This window comes from Microtus ochrogaster, linkage group LG2 (genome assembly GCF_000317375.1).
Source record: "Microtus ochrogaster isolate Prairie Vole_2 linkage group LG2, MicOch1.0, whole genome shotgun sequence".
In the NCBI taxonomy this organism is placed as follows: Eukaryota; Metazoa; Chordata; class Mammalia; order Rodentia; family Cricetidae; genus Microtus; species Microtus ochrogaster.
Window position 1 is genome coordinate 21661728 of NC_022028.1, and position 19583 is coordinate 21681310.

General features: G+C 49.6%; 3 protein-coding genes across 4 annotated transcripts in view; 1 reads left to right on the top strand and 2 right to left on the bottom strand.

Annotated features, from left to right (window-relative positions):
• Cnnm3 (cyclin and CBS domain divalent metal cation transport mediator 3) overlaps positions 1-8186 on the top strand; it is an 18351-nt gene extending 10165 nt beyond the window's left edge. The window contains exons 4-9 of the mRNA XM_026785608.1: positions 762-908; positions 1234-1403; positions 1532-1628; positions 1936-2069; positions 2454-2592; positions 5930-8186. Of these exons, the coding sequence (XP_026641409.1) occupies positions 762-908; positions 1234-1403; positions 1532-1628; positions 1936-2069; positions 2454-2592; positions 5930-5994 (752 nt within the window). The 3' untranslated portion in view covers positions 5995-8186. The remainder of the gene's footprint in view (positions 1-761; positions 909-1233; positions 1404-1531; positions 1629-1935; positions 2070-2453; positions 2593-5929) is intronic.
• Positions 8187-9169: 983 nt separating this feature from the next.
• Ankrd23 (ankyrin repeat domain 23) lies at positions 9170-16059 on the bottom strand. Its single transcript, XM_005359926.3, has 9 exons — positions 15955-16059; positions 14527-14673; positions 14231-14359; positions 12954-13079; positions 12685-12783; positions 12500-12598; positions 12250-12348; positions 12063-12161; positions 9170-11984 (listed from the first exon to the last, which is right to left on the bottom strand). Exons 1-9 carry the CDS (start codon positions 15979-15981, stop codon positions 11889-11891), a joined length of 921 nt encoding a protein of 306 aa, XP_005359983.1. The 5' UTR covers positions 15982-16059; the 3' UTR covers positions 9170-11888.
• Positions 16060-18251: 2192 nt separating this feature from the next.
• The window catches only part of Ankrd39 (ankyrin repeat domain 39), an 11714-nt gene continuing 10382 nt past the window's right edge, over positions 18252-19583 (bottom strand). For both annotated transcript variants that reach the window (XM_005359925.3, XM_026785819.1), the window contains exon 4: positions 18252-19580. In XM_005359925.3, the coding sequence (XP_005359982.1) occupies positions 19437-19580 (144 nt within the window). In that variant the 3' untranslated portion in view covers positions 18252-19436. The remainder of the gene's footprint in view (positions 19581-19583) is intronic.

The window sequence follows — 19583 nt, forward strand, 5'->3', positions numbered from 1 at the left end:
TCTTCCAAAGGTCCTGAGTTCAATTCCCAGCAACCATCTGTAATGAGGTCTGGTGCCCTCTTCTGGCCTGCACCACAGACAGAATATTGTATATATAATTAATAAATAAATAAATAAATATTTAAAAAAAAATTCCACGTCTTTAATCCTAGCAAGGCAAAGTCAGGTAGCTCTGAGTTCCTGACAAACAGAGGATGTATAGTAGATCCTGTCTCCAAAAAAAGAAAAAAATATATTCTTTACAGCCAGCTGCTGAGCAGGTCTTCTGTAGCAGACAGTCATGGGACCTTTGATTGTGTCTTCCTCTTCTAAGGATGACTGCCAACTCTGTCGGGCAGACGCAGAGCCCATGCTTAATAGCTGGGGCCTCACATGGCCACTTGGGACCCTGCTCTGCCACGCCTGTGTCTTCAATTCCTGAACCAGTGTAGGGTCACCAGGGTAGCTGCTGCCGTTTGCTGTGGCTGATCTTCAAGCACTTGGATCTGAAAGATCTCCACAGCATCAGTCTCTTCTGCAGGCATGGCGAGAAGTGTGGCTGTTGCCTCCTCTGTCCTAGGCACTGGGATTATAGTGTGGTGGGCATGGCAGCTCGGTGTCTTGCAGGGAGCAGTGCCAAGGATGTTTCCTTGGGGCCCTGGTGATGTCTCCCCTGAAATCCCTGGACCTTGGCAGGAAGGAGTGGATGGCAGTGCCATTGGCTGTTTGTGTTCATACTCGCGTGCTGATCACCACTCATGCCATCTTTTCTGCCTCTGCAGACACCAAGGTGAAGAAGAGAACTGTTGCCCTGAGCACCCCTCTTAAGCGGAAGGAGGAATTCTCCTTATTCAAGGTGTCTGATGATGAATATAAAGTAAAAATCTCGCCTCAGCTGCTCCTGGCCACCCAGCGCTTCCTTTCCCGAGGTGAGGGTGAAGGATGGTCCTTGCCCCTGGTCTCACCACCCAGAGGGTCAAGAAACCACCCAGACCAGACACCAGCTTGGCTCCTAGTGAGCTGGAGGCTCTCGAAGAGCATCTGCTTCCTTCTGCAGAGCTAGTGGGTGTCTCTTGATAAGGTGTGTTCTGGGAACCTCATCTGGCCCATGTTGTATGCCCTGCTTGGCGCTCTTGTATGGATTACCGCAGCCCAGGGACCACTGGGAGAGCCCAGGAGGCAGCAGGAGGCAGGTGTGATGACAGGCCATTTGGGCCCCAATGGACACTGTCCCTTTCTCCCACCGTGGAGCAGAGGTGGATGTGTTCAGCCCATTGCGAATCTCCGAGAAAGTCTTGCTGCATCTGCTGAAGCATCCCAGTGTCAATCAGGAGGTGAGGTTTGATGAGAACAACCGCCTGGCCGCACACCATTACTTGTACCAGCGCAGCCAGCCGGTGGACTACTTCATTCTCATCTTACAGGTAACCATGGTTGCCCAAACCTGGAGACAGATTCAGACAACCACTCTTAAAAACAGTTGGGGTTGTGGTTTCTCCTGTACTCTCTTATGATGGGAGAGATAACCTGTCCACCTCTGTCTTCCTCCCAGGGCAAGGTCGAGGTGGAAATTGGGAAAGAGGGCCTGAAGTTTGAGAATGGGGCCTTCACATACTATGGAGTGTCTGCTCTGACAGCTCCGTCTTCAGGTAAGTCATGATTAGCAGACACTCTTGGATGCTACAGCAGGTCTTTGTGCCCAGGACACTGGCTTGGCAAGAGCCTGTGTCTCTGCCCCCCAAGGGGCTTCTTGTCTCTAGGCAGTATAAGCGGGCAGAGCAGCATCTCTGCCTTGTTTATATTGGTAGCCCACTCAGTCCCTGCAACATTTCAAGGTGGCTTTTTCATGGTCTTCCATGTTCCCACCCATCTCTCAAAGGTGACTTAAGGGGTGGGCCCTAGAGGCTGTGCGGTTGTCCCATTGCCTTCCACCGTCTCTGATTATTCCTTCCATAGCTCACCAGTCCCCAGTGTCTTCACGCCAGCTCATCCGCCATGACCTGCAGCCTGAACCAACTGAGAGCACTCGCTCCTCCACATACTGTCCCGACTACACCGTGAGGGCTCTTTCTGACCTGCAGCTCATTAAGGTGACTGTTTGGGCTACACATTGGTGCTACTTTAACTGACTTTGTGCTCCCAAGGGGCTAGTTCAGCTGATCACTGTGAAGTTGGAGAGGGAACTCAGCACAAGATGACAGGCTCACATCCTGAATGGTAGGACCTCCCCCTCTCCCTGGACTGTTGGGCTGTTGGGGTCTGGGCATGTCTGGAGGCCTTGCACTTGATTTCTCCATTATAGATCTTAAAATCTTAAAATTTGGCTGCAAAACAAAACCATGTGGCTCAAAGACTTTCTGCCCTTCACTCGTTTAAAGGTTGTGCTCATGCCTGTCTAGTGCAGGTCAGAGGTGGGAGCTGCTGTGTATCTATCTCACAGATTGCACCTGCTCTGTAATTTCTCTGTTCTCTAGGTCACACGGCTGCAGTACCTTAATGCACTCCTGGCTTCCCGAGCCCAAAGCTTGCCTCCGTCCCCAGAGAATGCTGAGCTCCACGCCATCCCAGGCAGCCAGACCAGGCTCCTTGGTGATAAGTCCACTGAGACAGCAGGTAAGCCCCACACGGAACATCCTGCAGTGTTGGGGTCCAGGGGTCACGGGAGATCCTGCTACTGCGCTGCTTGTGCTCCCTGCTCCCCTGTCTTGTATCCTCGCTTCTCTGCCCATCCTTCCCTTCTGCTGTTTGGAGTAGCTTGAATTACTCCACCAAGTGGCACTCAAAATAGAGCAGAACGCCTTTTCTCTCTGGCCTCTTAGAGATGACTTAATTAGTTCTTGATAAGTGGGGAAAATGTTCAGTTTAGAAACTCTCAGGTCACTTAGAGAATCAAGATTTGGCTTATCCTTGGCCCTGGCTTGAAGGAACACTTGCTGTGGAGCTGGGCCAGCACATGTTGGTAATGAAGTTCTGTAGAGTTGGATGCAGAAAGCACTTGGGTCGGGGGTAGAGTGCATTATGGGTAGGCACTGGGCTGCCTCAGAGTCTATGGTTTGGGTAATGAAGGCCCAAAGGCTTTCTGTTGTTTCTTGAGTTTATTGATCCTTGCCAAACTGAACCTCGGAATTAGCTCTGTTCTGCCACCCAAGGGACCCGAGTTCTTACCGGGTATTTACTCTGCAAGAACCATGTTTAGAGCTGACCCCATCTTCACCGGCGAAGCTGCCCACATCCTGAGAGGTGGGAATTGCTGGGTTTGTCCAACAGATGAGGAGTGGGGTTTGAGGGCCCGGAGCTAGACAGCCTCCTGGGGACTTAGGGCTGTGGTCACTAAGACCCACATTTAAAATCACAAACATGATCTTACAGTAGAAATTGCTTTTTTAATCAAGAGGTGACACAATGCACAAAGGACAGAAACCCCTGACCACCTGAGCCACCATGATGGCTCAGCTCCTATGGGCTCTGGCTCTAGGTATCACTAGGGACAGCTGTGAGGATTGCCTTTCAGTCTTGGCTGCGGGCATGGGTCACCTTCCATTCTAAAGGAATGTCAATTTCAGAAAGGTATCTCTCACTGTGTTCACACGGTGGTCAGTGTTCATCGTGGCATTTTGTGGAATACCCCAAAACCAAAGTATACACAGTCACATTAGCCTTACCAAGACTTGTTTCTAAAACATGAATGTTTTCTGGCTCCAACCACTAACTCAGACTGCATGGGCTATATTCAAGGTATAAACGTGAACTGGGAGGATAGTTCTCCTTAAGAGTGTCTTCCTGGCTGTAGAGATGGCTCAGCAGTTAAAAGCACTGGCTGCTCTTCCAGGGGTCCTGAGTTCAATTCCCAGCACCCACTTGGAGACTCACAGCACCCGTAATGAGAGCTGGTGCCCTCTTCTGGCCTGTAGGCATACATGCAAGTAGAACACTATACATACATACATACATACGGTCCCCTCTTCTGGCCTGTAGGCATACACGCAAGTAGAACACTATACATAAATAAATAAACAAACAAATAAATAAAATCTTATTTTTAAGATAAAGAGTATCTTCCGCCAGGGATTTTTCTCCCCTTCCCCATTCTGTCCTCCCCCCCTTAGCTCCCTCCTCCTCGTTTCCTTTGCCTGCTTTTCTTTCCAGGTGCCAAGGGTTGAACGTAAAGCCTTGCACACCTAGGCCAGCATCTACCATTTGAGCTGTACCTCTAGTCTGTAGAGAATTTGTAATCCTCTTGGCTTTGCCCATTCTTTTTAGACATCCTTTACAAAGAGTAATTTACAGTGGCTTGAGGGCCATTTCTTCCTTAATGGTTTATCTACCTCTGTTTGCCAATTTTCATCTAGGTGTGACCTGATGTTTGCCTAACTCTGGGGTCTTCCTGCGTTTGAGTTACTGCACAGTGCTGCTTTCAGAGGGCACCGTTTAAACTAGTGTAGAGAGACTCAGTCCTGGTGGATTTGGGCACTAAATCCCTGGCAGAAAAATGCTTTTGTTGAAATATTTGGAAGGTATAAGAATTTTAAATTGATGTTAGGGGTTGGGCCAGGTGGTGGCAGTTACACTCCTTTTATCTCAGCACTCAAGAGGCAGAGGCCGGTGGATCTCTGAATTCAGGACAGCCAGGGCTACACAGAGAAATCCTGTCTTGGAGAAAAAAAAAAAAGAAAAGAAAAACAAACAAACAAAAAAAAACCCCACTTATATCAGGGATCAACAAACTATGGTGTGGGAAGCCTGGTTTGGCCAGGTTCCAGAGTTTATGAATAAGGTTTTATTAGAGTCCACCCATTTGTTGGGGTTGTCTGGCTGCCTCTGAGTGGCAATGGTGACTTGCAAAATGTAAACTCTTGGCCCTTTTCTGAGTTTTCTGACTCTGGGACTCCTGGCCCTGGCAGCCCTGTGATCGGGACTTCCCTCTGTGGTCCCCAGCAAGCCTTCTGCATGGCGCCGAGGAGCTGAGGCCCACTGCCACTCAACAGCGTGTTTCCTCTTTTCTCTTCTCTCTGCTCTCTCAGCTTTCCCAGTAGGCCTTTCCCTCTTTGGCACATTTGGACATTGCAGTTGATAATTGACTGTGGACTAGTGAGCATTTTTTGTTTTAAGAAAACACCAAGGTAAATATCTGTTTCCTTTTTCTTTGATTTACTTTCCCCATCCTTTAGCTGTTGGCAGGCACTACAGACAGCTTCCCCAGGCAGTGGTGCGTTTCTTTTGGTGGGGGGAGTTGGGAGGGATACTATATTTATGTTTATGTATTTACATGACACACCTGTTAGTCCTGGAGCACAAGGCTTCCTTGTAGCACAGGGGCTCTTGATCATCCACGGAAGTTTCTTTTTGCCCAGCATAGCTGCCTGAGCCCCCAGGAGTCAGAAATACATAGCACCCCTTAGGTACCATGGCTCACACCTATAATCTCAGCACTCCAGAGGATGAGGCAGGAGAACTGCCTTGAGTTTGAGGTCACTCTGCACTGCATGGTGAATTCCAAGCCAGCCAGCAAGACTTTGTCTCAAAATAAGGGCTGGCAGTATAGCTCTGTGGGTAAAGATGCTTGCCACCAAGCCTGATGACCCACGCTCAGTCCCCAGCACCTATGTGTAGAAGGTAAGAACTGAATCTCACAGGTTGTCCTCTGACCTCCATACATATGTCTCAACCCTGCTGCCCCAAAGAAGTGGGGGAAGGGCAGACCCACAAACCAATGACATAAAAAAATCAATAGCTTATCTTTGTCCTTTATGGGTGACATCTGCCCTTGGAATGGGTTTCTCTCTTGAGGCCTACTGACCATGTTCCTGACTCTGCTTTGATGGTTCCTGAGGTGTCCTGGGGGCCCATCTATCCAAGCTGTTTCTCTTTATCCTAAAGGTTCAGTACTTTGTTTTGCTAGAGCCTGCTCTCTTGACTAGTGTGAATACCGTTCTCTTTTTCCCCCCCTCAGGGTCCAGCAACAACAGACCTGGCATCCCAGTGGAGGAGAGCCCTGGGCAGAACCCAGCAGTGTAACTGCTTGTCAGGCAGCCCTGAGCTGGAAATGGACGAGCGTGTGGGGAGCTGGGGGAGAGTCAATCAGGAGCTTCATGCCAGCCTGTCTCCACCTATTCTGGCCACGTTTTAGATGGCCATTATAAGATGTGGGTCCTGGGCCTTCAGCTGACCCTGCCTTCCCTTAGGAGATTGGATTGGCAGGTCAGTCCTTCAGAAGCCTGTGTCTGGGGATGGAAGGAACAGCATCATCTCTAGTCCCCAGCTTCTCCCCTGATGCTGTAACAGCACAGTGTCTATACCTCCCTGAGCTAGGTGCCATGTGAGTGCACAGTTACTGCCTTTCCATGGCCTTGGCCTTTCTTTGTTTTTGGTTGGCCAACCCTCTGTTGCTGGCATCACTCTGTGAGCAAACCAAGAGTGCCGGCTTTAGATGGAGATTAGAATCTATGGCCCTGTCATGTACTTTTTGGCTTCCCTTACAATGCCATATTTTGATTCATACACTCCAGTTTTTTCCATGTGCCAAATCTAAGAGCACGGTTCCCCCAATAAATATGTGCCCTAGTTTGCTCCCTCCTGTGGAGGTGGCTTCTCTGACTCCTTCTGAAGTCATAAGCAGGCTGGCCCAGTTACACAGTAGGAAGCCTGCCCAGCATGGCCCGGGGTCAGCTTGCATTTCTCCTCCACCTGTGTGTAGTTTCTGTTTGAGGTCATGGGTGGAAGGCTAAAAGTCAGTGTTGAGTGACCGCTTATTGTACCTGCCTTGTACTTCTGTCCTAAGCCCAGGAGATATGCCGCTGTACCGTGTGGTGAGCAGCAGTCAGGGAGGACTGTCTACAAACCCAATTCCTCCTTGTCACCTGCTGAGAAGTCAAGGTTTTCTGTTTCCAGCGGTGGTGTTTTGGGGATGCAGGGGTGGGAAAGCTCTGTTTTTCTCTTCTAGTTTACCTACATTTTCCTTCAACAGTTTCAGCTCTGGGACCATAGGTTGGGGTGGGAAGGGAGATTTCTGGAACTTTCCTCAAAAGAATGTGGGTCCTGGTAAGTGAGACGTGCAGGCCAAGGGAACGGTGGTATGCTGAGGAAATATTCTCAAGGAATATGCTCTGAGAACAAACTCAGGTGGGAAGCAAATACTTAAATCATCTCTCCCCAGAACAGAATTTTGCATTTTGGCTACACCTCAGAATCACCTGGCCAATTAGAACCTTCAATAGCTGGGCCCTGCTGGGCTTCTGAGGTAGTCACCTTGAACACCAGGGTTATGGGACTGAAATAGTGTTAGATGCATAGAAGAGTTCCACGTGCCCTGTACTCAGCTTCCTCTACTATTAACGTATTAAATAACCTTGTTACATTTATCAAAATTAAAATGCTAACATTGGTGCCATACTATTTAACTGGAGACTTGATTTGGGTGTTACTTTTTTTTTTTTTGGTAATATCCTTTTCTGTTGCAGGATTCCAAGGTAGGATGCCAAAATTCACTTAGAGCTATTGTTTTCCTATTTACCTGACTCTGTATTTTATAGTACGTGCAGATTCATAGGGAGTTACAAAGATACGGTCCATTCACCCTTTATCTGCTTTTCCTCAGTGGTTATCTGCTTTTCCTCAGTGGTCCTATCTCACAAACTAGAAAGTAGTCTCAAAGCCTGGATTGGTGCAGATGGTACCTGGCACCTGTGTAGACCCAAGTCTAACCTACTGTCCTGCCACTACCAGGGTACCCCCTGGACTGCCACTCAGAGCCAGCGGCCCCATCCCTAAGCCCTGGCAACCATTCTTAGACTGTTCTCATCTGTTATTTTGTCATTTCAAGAATGTTTCAGGATTGTGCAGTGTGTGGCACTCAGCACAGTGCCCTGGGGATTGACCCAGCTCATTGTGTCTGTAGTTGGTTCCCTTTCTTGCCAAGTGGTGTTCCATGGTGTCTTGCCCCATCAGAGGACATCTGGGTTGTTTCCAGTGTTTGCCCTTCTCTAAATAAAGCTGCTATGAACATTCATGTACAGAGTTTGGTGTGAAGATTGGTGTTGACTCTGGGGAAGTGCTAGGAGTACAGTTGCTAGGTTGTTTATCTTTTAAAAAGAAACTTTCAGGCCTTTGGCTGTAGCTGTGTACAACCTTCAATTCCTACATAAAGTATAGGAAGGATCCAGTTTCTCAAATCCTCCAGATGGTCATTGTTTTTTTACTTCAGCTATAAGGTAAGTGAGATAAGTGACCACCAGAACCACTGTGGTTCTCGCCTGCTTTTCCTGATGGAATCCAGCACTATACATGAATCTGTTCATGTTTTCACTTTGGTGTCGTGTCTGAGTTCTTTGCCCATTCATTTGCCGCCACCCTCCCCCTCACACACACCTTTTTTTGTCTGAGAACTTCAGGTTCTAAAACCCTTGGTTGGATGTTTGGTTTGCAGAGATTTTAAGCCTGTAGTGCTGTAGTCTAGATCTGAAGTGTCCCCTCAGGCCTGCGCACTAAAGACTTAATCCCTTTGAGGTCACTGGGCATGCCCTCAAAGGGACTGTTGGGGCCTTAGCCTCTTCCTCCCTCTCCCTGATGACTGTGAGGTGAAGAGGCCTCTGCCATGTTTTCCCTCCTTAGAATGTACATGGCCCAGAGGACCAAGCAACCCCAGGCTCCTCTGAGCTGCCCATCTTGGTTGTATGCTCACAGTAACAGCATACTAACAGTGAGATTGTGTTCTTATAGCATGGTCTTACCTGGAACAAAGGTTTTTAATTGTGGTCAAATTCATTTTACCAAACTTTCTTTTGTGCTTTCAGCATACCCAGCTGTTTTAGATCTCAGAAATTGTCCACCTTTTTCCCTAACAGTTTGAATTCCTGTTCTACATGTAAGCTTGTGATCCATTTTAAATTAATATCTCCATAAATAAGGCTAGGTCACAGCTGTTTTGTAATTTATGAATATGAGCGTTTTGCCTGCATGTCTGTACATCACATACATGCTTAGTGCCTGCAGGGGCCAAAAGGCATCGGATCCTCCCTGGAACTGGAGTTAGGGGTGCTGAGAACTGAACCCTGGTCCTTTGGGGGAGCAGCCAGGGCTGGTGCTCTTTGCTGCTCAGCCCTCTCCGGCCCCCACAGCTGGTTTTTTGTTATTGGTGTTTAGGTTTTTGTTGTTTATAGGCTCAGGCTGGCCTCAAATTCATAAACTTGCTTTCTCTGGTTCCCCCCACCCCATTCCTAAGGATGTCCTTTTGTTGAAAAGGCATCTCTCCCTCTGTTGGATGTATTTGTGGGGGGGGGGGGGAACGATGGACTGTTTCTGAGTTGTCTACTACATCACCTTAGGGTGGATATATCATCCATTATACTCAGGATCACTGAAGTTGGACCCACTTTTCCCTTTTCCCCCCATTAATTTTCTCTTAGGGTCCCAGGCTGGGTGTGATGGTGTGCCTTTAATCCTAGCACTCAGAGGCAGGTGGTTCTTTGAGTTCAAGGCCAGCCTGGTCTACAGGATGAATTCCAAGAAGAAACCTATTTTAACAACACCCCCCAAGGGGTGGGGGTGTCTCAGTCTGTGGGCCAAACTGACTTCACAGTCCCCCTGCCTCAGCCTACCACGTGCTAGATTTATAACCATGGAACATCATGGTTACCTTCTTTTACTTTTCAGAATTTGGGTGTTTTTTCATATATAGTCTCAATGCATTGCCTGTGCTGTGTGCCTTGTCTCACACTGTGTTGAATCTAAGCTGCAACACAAAGCAATCCTCCTGAGGCCTTCCAAGTGCTGGGATTACTGGCAGGAGCTACCATGTATGGCTCAAAATTGCTTAGGGTATACATTTTCTTACAAAGTGTAGATAATCTTGTTTACATCTTTCTTGGATTTTGGTAAGAACTGTGTTAAGCCTGTATGTTGTCAACGTGACATCTTTTCATGTTGTGCCTTCTAGTCCATGAACATGGTATGTCTATGTCAACATTTTCATTTGTAGGCTTCGGCAGTTTACTTTTTTTTTTAAGGTTTAAACTATGTATGTATGTATAGTAAATATGTACTATGTTTTTTTTTGTATCCATAATGTTCATTGGTATTAGGGAGAAACAGATTTTTGTTTATATTGTATCATGAGGTCTTGGACTATTAATATTAAGGTAGGTATTTATCACCCATCACCTACCTAGACGTCCTTACAATTTGCTAGTATTTGTAGATAGCCATGTCCTCAACTAATACTTGGATCCTCCTTCCAGGGCTTCTGACCTAGTAACATTAGACATTAGGATTTTCAGAAAAGGTCTCACTGTAACCCTGGCTGGTCTGGAACTCAATATGTTGATCAGATTGGCCTTGGACTCAGAGATAGGTCTGCCTCCTAAGTGCCAAGATTAAAGGTATGTGCCATCATACTCAGCAGACATCAGGACTTTTAAAAACTGTGGGTCCAGAACATGAGAGCCAAGTGCCAGGACCCTCTCCTCCCGCTCCCTGATATGTGTAAGGCATGCCTTGCATTTGGTGACATGAGTGATGCACTGATCTCTGTAGTGGAGGATGACAAGGCCTTTGGTTTGGTTTTTCATGTAGCCCGATGCACCGCCTCCTCCCGGTGCCCATAAGACAACTCGGCTGCGGTGGATAGTCAGTTTAATGAGAAAACAGTGTCCTGTATGAAAGGTAGCTTTGTGTGTCATGTAAGTGTCCTCATTTCTGAGGGGTCGTCATATTGAGCAGTCTTGAATGTCTGTCTTGCCCATGGCACAGGTTGTCTAGGTGCCCACTGTGTCACATCAGGGCAGGGCCTGCCCACAGAAAGGTTTGTGCCTTTAGGAGGGAGCACTAGTCTTTCACATAGTAACGGGCAGAGAGGCTGCCAAAATGAACGTCAGCTCAGAGCTGTGTGAGGGAGGCAAAGCCTTCACCTTTTAGCCCTTTGTTCAGCCTCTGGCCTCAGTGGAGGGCCCAGCGTCAACTTTCTGGCATATTAGGGGCCAGCCCTGCCAGTAGTACAAGTACACCAGTGAACTGGAAACAGCTGGAAGGGGAAGGAGCATGTGCCTGCGTGAAGTCCTCATTACACTACCAGCTGGCATGGGTCTGTGACTGTGTCCTACAGCAAGGTGCTCGACTCAGTGTGCAGGGCACAGAGCTTAGTCCAGGTGCTTTCCCCAGTTCCAGGGGGCAATAGAGCCTCAGGTAAGCTAGGGCTGCGGGCCTCCGCCCCAAAAGTTGAGTGGGCCACAAGCAATCCCCAGCACCTGGCACCCTACCCACATAAGACAAGCAGAGCTGCCCTTTAGGTGGAGCTTTCCCAGAGTGCACACTGGTTCCAGTCCACCAGTCTCCAGCTTCTGGGGCAACCTGGTAGGTACTGACATCCGAGGGGCTGCGATCCTGTTGTCATGCCCCTCAGCCTGCCAGAACCACCCCCAGAGTCTGGAGATGAGAGGCGCCTAGAACTACTCCACATGCTCTCAGGGTTGCTGCTGATAGGAGTGGAGTCCCTGGAGAAACTCCACCTAAAGGACAGCGTGAGCTGCACCAATGCCTGGCACTTAGGTAGCCTGTTTCTTCTCTTGTACCCTGCAGCTGCTGGCCACATAGAATCTCTACAGAACAGGCCAAGGCCAGTCTCCTGATCTAAGGATTGGTAGACAGAGGCCTAGACCCAGCTGTGGGTAGTGCCAGTCTGTTCACTTCCTGCTCTGGCCTTGGCCCTTGTCTGGATCCACTTCTTGTTTATGGTTCTGCTCCAGCCGTGACAGGGAACACAGTCTCCCTCACTGAAACCCAGGGGGCCTGTTCTACCTGCTGCCTCAGGCAAAGAAGCAAAGCCAGCGGAATCAGGGACTGGAGCCAAGAACCACTTAGAGGTGGGTGGGAAAGTGGGTGTGGAATGGTAGTTAGGAGTGACCCACAGGTCAAAGTCATCAGCACCGGGTACGGGGGTGCCCCACATGGGCCTGTAGTGCTTCTCGGAGACCCCGCTGCCAGTCTCGTGCCAGCTGCACTGGTGTCAGGGAGGCCTGTGAACAAGGATACCGAGTCAGTCTGTCTCCAGGTACTCACCCTGACCTCAGCACAGGTGCCTGCCTGGCACTCACCACATTCTTCATGCCCAACTTGGCTCCATAGAGCAGCAGCAGCTTTGTAGCTTTGTGGTGCCCATAGCGCACAGCCTCATGGAGTGCTGTGTCCCCTTCCTGTGGAGAGACCAGTCGGTCACTGCTATAGGCCCAATGCTGACACAGATGGCCTCCAGCCTGCCCCAAGCTGCTCACAAACACTCACCTTATCCTGTGCATTGATGTGGGCGCCACACTCAATGAGGTGCTCCAGGCAGTCAGTGTGGCCCGTGCGCACTGCTACATGGAGAGGGGTGCTCCAGATCTAGGGAGAAGTGGGGTGCAGTGCTGGATCTGGGCTGGCCATTCCACCCCATCCAAAAGGGCTGTGTCTTCTTCCAAGGGGAACATCTGCTCCTTGTATGCTAATGTCTGTCCCTAACAGATTACCACCCAAAGCGGCAGTGGTCCCTCACCTTGTCCTGTGCATTGACCCGAGCTCCCTGGTTAAGCAGCAGCTTGAGAATGTCCAGGTGTCCTCCACGGCAGGCCCAGAATACAGGCGTCCTGTCCAGCTGCACACAAAGCACTAAGGTGTTCTGACCCGCTGGGTTGCAAAGCCTAACTAGAGCCTCTACATTCCCTGTCCCCTGTTTCTCACCAAGTCCTGTGCCTCTATAGCAGCCCCTGCCGCCAGCAGCTTGTTGACCAGCTGTCTGTGGCCCTTCAGACAGGCCCAGTGCAAAGCTGTGCGGTGGAGCTGGGAGGAGAAACAAAATTAGGCCAAGAGCAGAGCTACTCCTTAGAGCCACCCACCCCCACCTCTTCTGTTCCTAGAACAGGTCGGAGTTACCCAGTGTCCCAGACGAGGACTAGAATGTACAAGATGGCACATCCAGGTGTCAGAAATGCAGTCACCCACCCTTCTACCTTGTCATGGGCATTGGGGTCCCCTCCATCTGTCAGGTACTTGTCAATCAGGGCTTCCTGGTTCTCGGCAGCTGCCTTCAGGAACGTGTCCAGGTCCACTGGCTCCAGTGGGACCTGGGGCTGCGGCTGGGGGAGCAGAACAAGGCGGAACTAAGTTACTCCCTGGCCCTCAGGCACCTGTCACTTCTGCTTTACCAGTCTGGCCCAGCACACCAATTCTCGGGGGATCAAGAATGGGAAATGGGTGTTTTGCACTGATTGTTCCCATACTCTGGTTCATATGCTGAATCTTAATCCCAGTATCTCAGAATATGACCTTTTTGAAAATAATAGTCATTGCATTTGTTAGAGTAGGGTAGACCCCTTTCTTGTATGACTGATGTCCTTATGTCAAAGACATTGGATACAGGCAGACACACAGAGCATGAGGAAAAGGTAGAGACGGGTCGTGTGTCACAGACCAGGAGGCACTAGTGCCAGCAGCCCTGAGAAGCTGAGCAGGTGAATGGATGCTGAAGAATAGCCCTGCAGACTACACATCTAGCTCTGAACAAACTGGAATGGCTTGTTTGTGTGGCTAAGTCCTCAGTGGCCAGCACTTGGTTACAGCTGGCTGCCTGTGAGACTTAATTTGGCTGGATCTAGAGTCATCTAGGAGGCAAGCCCTTGGACACATCAGTGGGAGATTATCAAGGTTAGGCCCGCTGCTGCAAACCACTCTAAATGTGGGTAGAACCTTTTGATGGGCTGGGGTCCTAGGCTGAGGAAAAGGAGAGAGCAAGGAAGTGAGCATTGGGGCTGGAGAGGTGGCTCAGCAGTTAAAAGCACTTGTTGCTCTTGCAGAAGATTCAGGTCCAATTCCTAGCACCTACATGTTGCTTCACAACCATCTACCTGTACAGAGCATATGATGCTCTCCTCTGACCATCAGGCATGTACACGGTGCACATATGTACACACAGGCAAGCACTGGTACACAAAGTCAGTCTCTGTCTCTCAGCTCCTCAAGCTCCTACCGCCATGCTTTCCCCACAGCAGTGAGACAGTTAACTATACTCTGGAGCAGTGAGCCAAAATAACCCTTAAGTTGCCAGGTGTTTTGTTGCAAGAAGCTAAGGCGCTAACACATTGCCCTATAGAAGGAAAAGAAAGCCCGCAAGCATTCCATGCAGCTCCCCATGCATTGACTAAGTAGCTACAGCCCCTAGATCATTCTTCCCAGGCCCCCAAGACGGGAGGCCATCTCTGCTTCTGGAACACCAGCCTTCCTCACTCACCTCAACCACAGGCTCAGGTTCCCTGGGGGGGACTTTGTGTCTCAGTCGCTTTTCTCTTCGTCTTTGAAGCAAGTTTTCCAAGTCTTTCATATTGTCCAGAGTCAGTCTGGAGCTGTTAAATCTTTCCAGCTAGGGCAGAAGACATGCCCAGGCCAGACATCAGTCACTGGGTAGGGTCTCAGGGCAGGCTCCTGGCTAAGACTGGTCCACTCTGGCTAGCTGACAGTGGCCATGGGCTCTAGGTCCTCATTGCTCATAGTCATCCACACTGCCCAACCCCTTTCCAAGGCACTTACCTTCTTTTTCTTCTCTTCCTCCAACTTCAGTTTCTCCCGGGCCATGGCCTCTTGGGGTCCCAGCCTCCAGTCCCTAGGCCAGCCTCCAGGATCAGGAACTCTATGTCCAAACTCCAACACTTTCCTATCAGCTCTTTCTCCACTTACCTGCAGGACAGGTGGAATAGATTAAGGAACGGGACCATTGGAGGGCTGCTTGGGAATCAGTTGTGGGACACAGCAGGATGGCTGAGATCCGACATACAAAGGTCAGTTTTGAACCTGGGAGTTAGCCTGACTCTTCCTGTTGAGCATTTCCTGATGGGCTGCAATGCTGGTGCAAACAGACACACACACACACACACACACACACACACACACACACACAATCTGCAGTTTTTACCAACTGTGGCAGTGGCCAAGGCCAGGGGATTTGCTGTCAACTATCAGCAAATCACAGAGTGAAGGGAGGCTGGTGTCTGTCTATATTGGGTTCATGCCTGGGAGCTCAGACAGATGACACCTTAGCTTCCACCCTGGGCTTCTCTGCCTCGATTCCTATGGCATGCCATACTGCCACCTGACCCAAGCTTAGACAAGGGAAGCTCCTTGGCCAAATTCCAAATCCCTGCTTTCAGCCCTTGGGTCTTAGAGTATGTTTCTGCCTCTGTAAAATGGACTCAAACCATCCCCGAGAGTTGGTCACAGCTGATACCCAGCCAGCCCCTTAGCCATCCAGGGAGCTGGAGAGCAGGGAGGAAGGTGCAGATTGTGGGTAAGAATGCTGCAGAGAGGAACAGAAGATCCCAGGCTTTCCTCTAACTCAGCAGCTTCAACAGCCTCCTGTCTGCTGGAGTGGGCTTTGCGGTCCACCTCCTAGGAGCCAGCTGGGGCCACTGCACCCCAGTGAGGTATACGTGCCTCATGTCCACCATGCTCTGCCACCAAACTGACACTGCGTCACTTTAACTCACTGCCCATGGAACACGAAGAATACCACCCCTAAAGTGCCAGACCCTCCAGAACGTTCCAACCAGATGATACAGCTATATCGTGGATTCCAGAGTAACTCACCACTTCCCGGTTCTTTCCCACCATCCAGACAAAGGCACACCTACAAACTTGGGGGTGCAAGTCTATGACCGAGTGCTAACCTCGCATATGTGAAGCCCCAAGATGGACCCCCACTACCACACTCACCAAAAACAAACAAACAAACAAACAAACACAAACTCAATAACACAAGGGTTTTCCCATTTACTATCACCCGGCTTTTTTCCCGTTTGTCTTCCTTCTCTTGATACCTGCTAACATGAGAACTGGGCAGGAAAGAACCATGCTGTCTGCCCTCAGCCAGACTTCATTACTCTGGCCGTAAAGTCTGGCCGTAAACTCAACACCTTGTGTTGAGTTACTGGGGAGGACCAGTAACTCGCCTTGCGTCCTTACCAACTGCTGAATGCTGATGAAGTCCATGGTCCCCCCCTTGCTCTCCACACGTCCAGCGAAGGGAGCAGAGTGCTCAGCCCTTTTATGGGAGCGCTCTCTCTTGTGGGTGGGGAAGGACAGAGCTTGTGCCGAGGCCAGATGACTCTGGGGCCCTGTCACACTAACCAAAATACAGTCTGGGAACACGGCCCACTGAGGGCAGGAAAAGGGGCTGCTGGAGCTGAGTCAGCAACCTCCTCAGACACCCACTACTTTGCACCTGCCACACACCCCATCTACCAGAGAGTCATTTTACCACCACATGGGCTGGGATGCCTGGGCCAGGCCCAGGGGAAACATTTCTTACTCTTCTGAGTCCAGAGCCCACTGGTGGGACCCAGCCTCACAATGGAGATCGGGCTGCCTGTGCCACTGCCAAGACCAGCTTAGACCCTGGGCACAAGGCAGGCATCCAGAGGACCTCAGGAAGGACAACAGAAGAGGCTGACCTAATGCCTTGGGAATTCTCCTGGACCTACATGATGAAACTGGGTTTCTCTGGCTAGTTTCAAGGCTGCCCTTCCCTCCCAGATTTGTCCTTCAGCACATGGTGTCCTGCCCCAGCCTGTCATCGGTCCTTATAGGGCTGAAGAAGCCTTCTAGATCCACACCAGATACTCTCTGGGCAGGAAGTATGCCCTTCACCAGGGCAAGGGAGACCCGCTCCAAGTCCCGGGCTGTAGCAATGATCATGACAGCAAGCCACAAAGCAAACTGTCTTCAGCCAACAAAAATCAAATTCCTAATTCTTCAGAAGCCAGAAATGTTTTTCACTCTGCTGTGCCCCAAATTCCAACTTGACCTTTGCAAGGAAATCAGATACCCAGTAAACAAGACTCCGGCATGAAAGCAACATGAACAGGGAGACCCAAATAAGCACAAGGGGAAAATGTGGTTAAAGGAGGCCCAGAGACCACAGAGAGTTACCAGAGCGCCTGCTGTCCACGTCGGCCTCATGGATTTAAGAGAATTTAAGGAAATGCAACTTTGTTTTTTTTGTTTTTCGAGACAGGGTTTCTCTGTAGCTTTGGAGCCTATCCTAGAACTAGCTCTTGTAGACCAGGCTGGCCTCAAACTCAGAAAGATCTGCCTGTCTCTGTCTCCCAAGTGCTGGGATTAAAGGCGTGTGCTACCACTGCCTGGCTGAAATACGACTTCTTAAAGAAGCCCGGGTCTTTCGGGTTTTGTGTTCCCTTGTGAGGAGGGAAGCAGTTACTCCATGGGAAAGGAGGCTGACAAGAAAGTTGGACTAGCTCTGCCTCCACTGTCCCACGTCTGATGAAGCTGGGCATGGTTGAGCATTATTCTAGTACTTGGATGGGTTTGGTGGAGCACACCCTCAATCCCAGCATTTGAGGGCAGAGACAGGAGGATCTCTGTGTTCAAGACCAGCCTGGTCTACAGAGTCAGTTCCAGGAGGCCAGGATTTCTTAGAAAGACCTGTCTCAAACAGACGAAGAATAAACAAACAAAATGCCTCGCACTGAGATGGCTGAAGAAAGACAGCCTTGGGGTTAAAGTTTCGCAGTGGCTCAGATACCTCTATCCAAACCAAAAAAAAATTCTTTTAAAGGAAAATGCTAGTTTTTACCACACAGAGGTAACTGGTATTACATCTCTAGGTCAAAAAAGAAAAAAATACTATCTTTAAAAACAAAACTAAAGACCTATTTGATTATTCTTGCTTTTGTGGTCCAGGGAAACCACATCTTCCCAGCTCTCCCTCGTGTCTGCATGGCACATGCCCTCTGCAAATTGTCACACTGTGGGCACCACATGGCCCTCTTGCCACACTGCCACCTCTACATTCAAGTGATGTGCCGAGCCCGACCCCTTGCTGCCGGGGAGCAGGTCAGTTGTGTCTTTTCTCTCTCAGTAGGTCAGTCTTGTGTTCTCCCCTCTCTCCCTCTGTCTATCTCTGTCTCTCTCACAAACACACAGTCTCAAACTGTAGTTTATAATTCTGCCTAAGATCCTGAGTCCTGGGATTATGTGTTCGCCGCCATGCTAGGCGCTCTCTTTTTAAATATACACTATATTTTAATGCATCTCTTGTTCTGTCAGTGCCGGGGAACCCAGGGCCTTGGGCCCTACTGCACAGTTTGTAAATGAGTCTGTAAATCAAGAACAAATCTTCCTATGTTGCTACAAAGAAGTCAAAACTACTGGCTCTGCTCACTTAAAGAGGTATTGCTACATTGCTGTCTATGGTGTGTGCGCCAGTTTCTATGACCAGAAGCCAAACAACTTAAGGCAAGTGACAGTGCAAAAGACAATTTTAATATCCATATATGAAGCCTATTTCATACACGTTTCTCTCTTTATATGCATATAACCAAAGCAAAGGCTCGATACGCAAAGTTCCTGGGAATGAATAGAAGCATGACAATATATGTGGTATACACATAACTATAATCCCAACACTCAAGATGTTGGGGCCAGAGAATGGCTCCAGGTTGAAGGAAGGCTAGCCCAGACTACACAGCAAGAACAAAACCATGTCAAGGAGGAAGGTCAGGGGCAGGTGTGCAGTCTCACTAGCAAGCTGTGCAGACCAAACAAAAAAGCAATTATAATTACCTGGGTTTTTTTTGAGACATGGTTTCTGTAGCTCTGGCTGGCTAGAGCTCCAAGGGATCTTCCTGCCTTGGGTGCCATGACTAAAGGTGTGTGCAACCGCACCTGACACAGCTACACTCTGTAAAACCGGACTTCTAGAACTGAAATTCTGGAATAAAAGTCAGTATCAGCCAGACTTTGGGACTGGCCACCGTTTCTCCACATTGTGTTAGGGATTGAATGGTAGGGCTTTTGCACGTCAGGCGAGCGCTCCACCACTGAGCGACAGCCCCTTTTTATCTTCTGAGATGGGGTCTATGCTGCCCAGGCTGGCCCACACTGCCAGGCCAGGCCCAGCAGCGAGCACTCCCCCGTGCTGCTTGTAGTGCCCCGCATACTCACTGGAGAGCACAGACCTCCTCAGACCTCCAGGAACCCTGAGGTAGGCCTATTCTAGTCACTGTCATCTCACAGACAGGGAGGCTGAGGAACAGGCAGGTAAAAAGAGAAAACTGCACCATTTGGCTAGAAAGCAGTTGCTGTTAGACACTGTATTTTCTTCTAATACTTCAAAGTTTTGCATTTTTATATTTAGGACTCTATCTGGAAATTTATCTTTGTCTGTGGAATGATGTCAAGATATAAGCTTTATTTCCATCCAAATGGATAGCTGTTTCTACAAGGACTAACTTATATGATCACCTGTCCAGGCTCACAGCCGTCAGCCCTCACAAGCCTTCCTACTGGCTCCCACGCCAGCTAGACAGGGGCTCTTCCGGGCAGTCTGGCCCTGGTCCCATCAGGCAGCATGATGCTGAGCAAGGCAGGGTGTGGAGAGCTGTCTTTGTATCCTTCAAGGGCAGCCAGAGACGGGAGGCGGAGCCTCAGCTGGCCAGCAGGTCCCTCAGGCCACTGTTGCAGGGCAGCAGGTCACATGCTAGGCGTGCTTTGCGATCCCGGACAGCCTTCAGGGCTGGGCTGTGTTGTAACAGGAGGGAGCAGATGTCCTCGTGACCCTTCTCTGCGGCCTG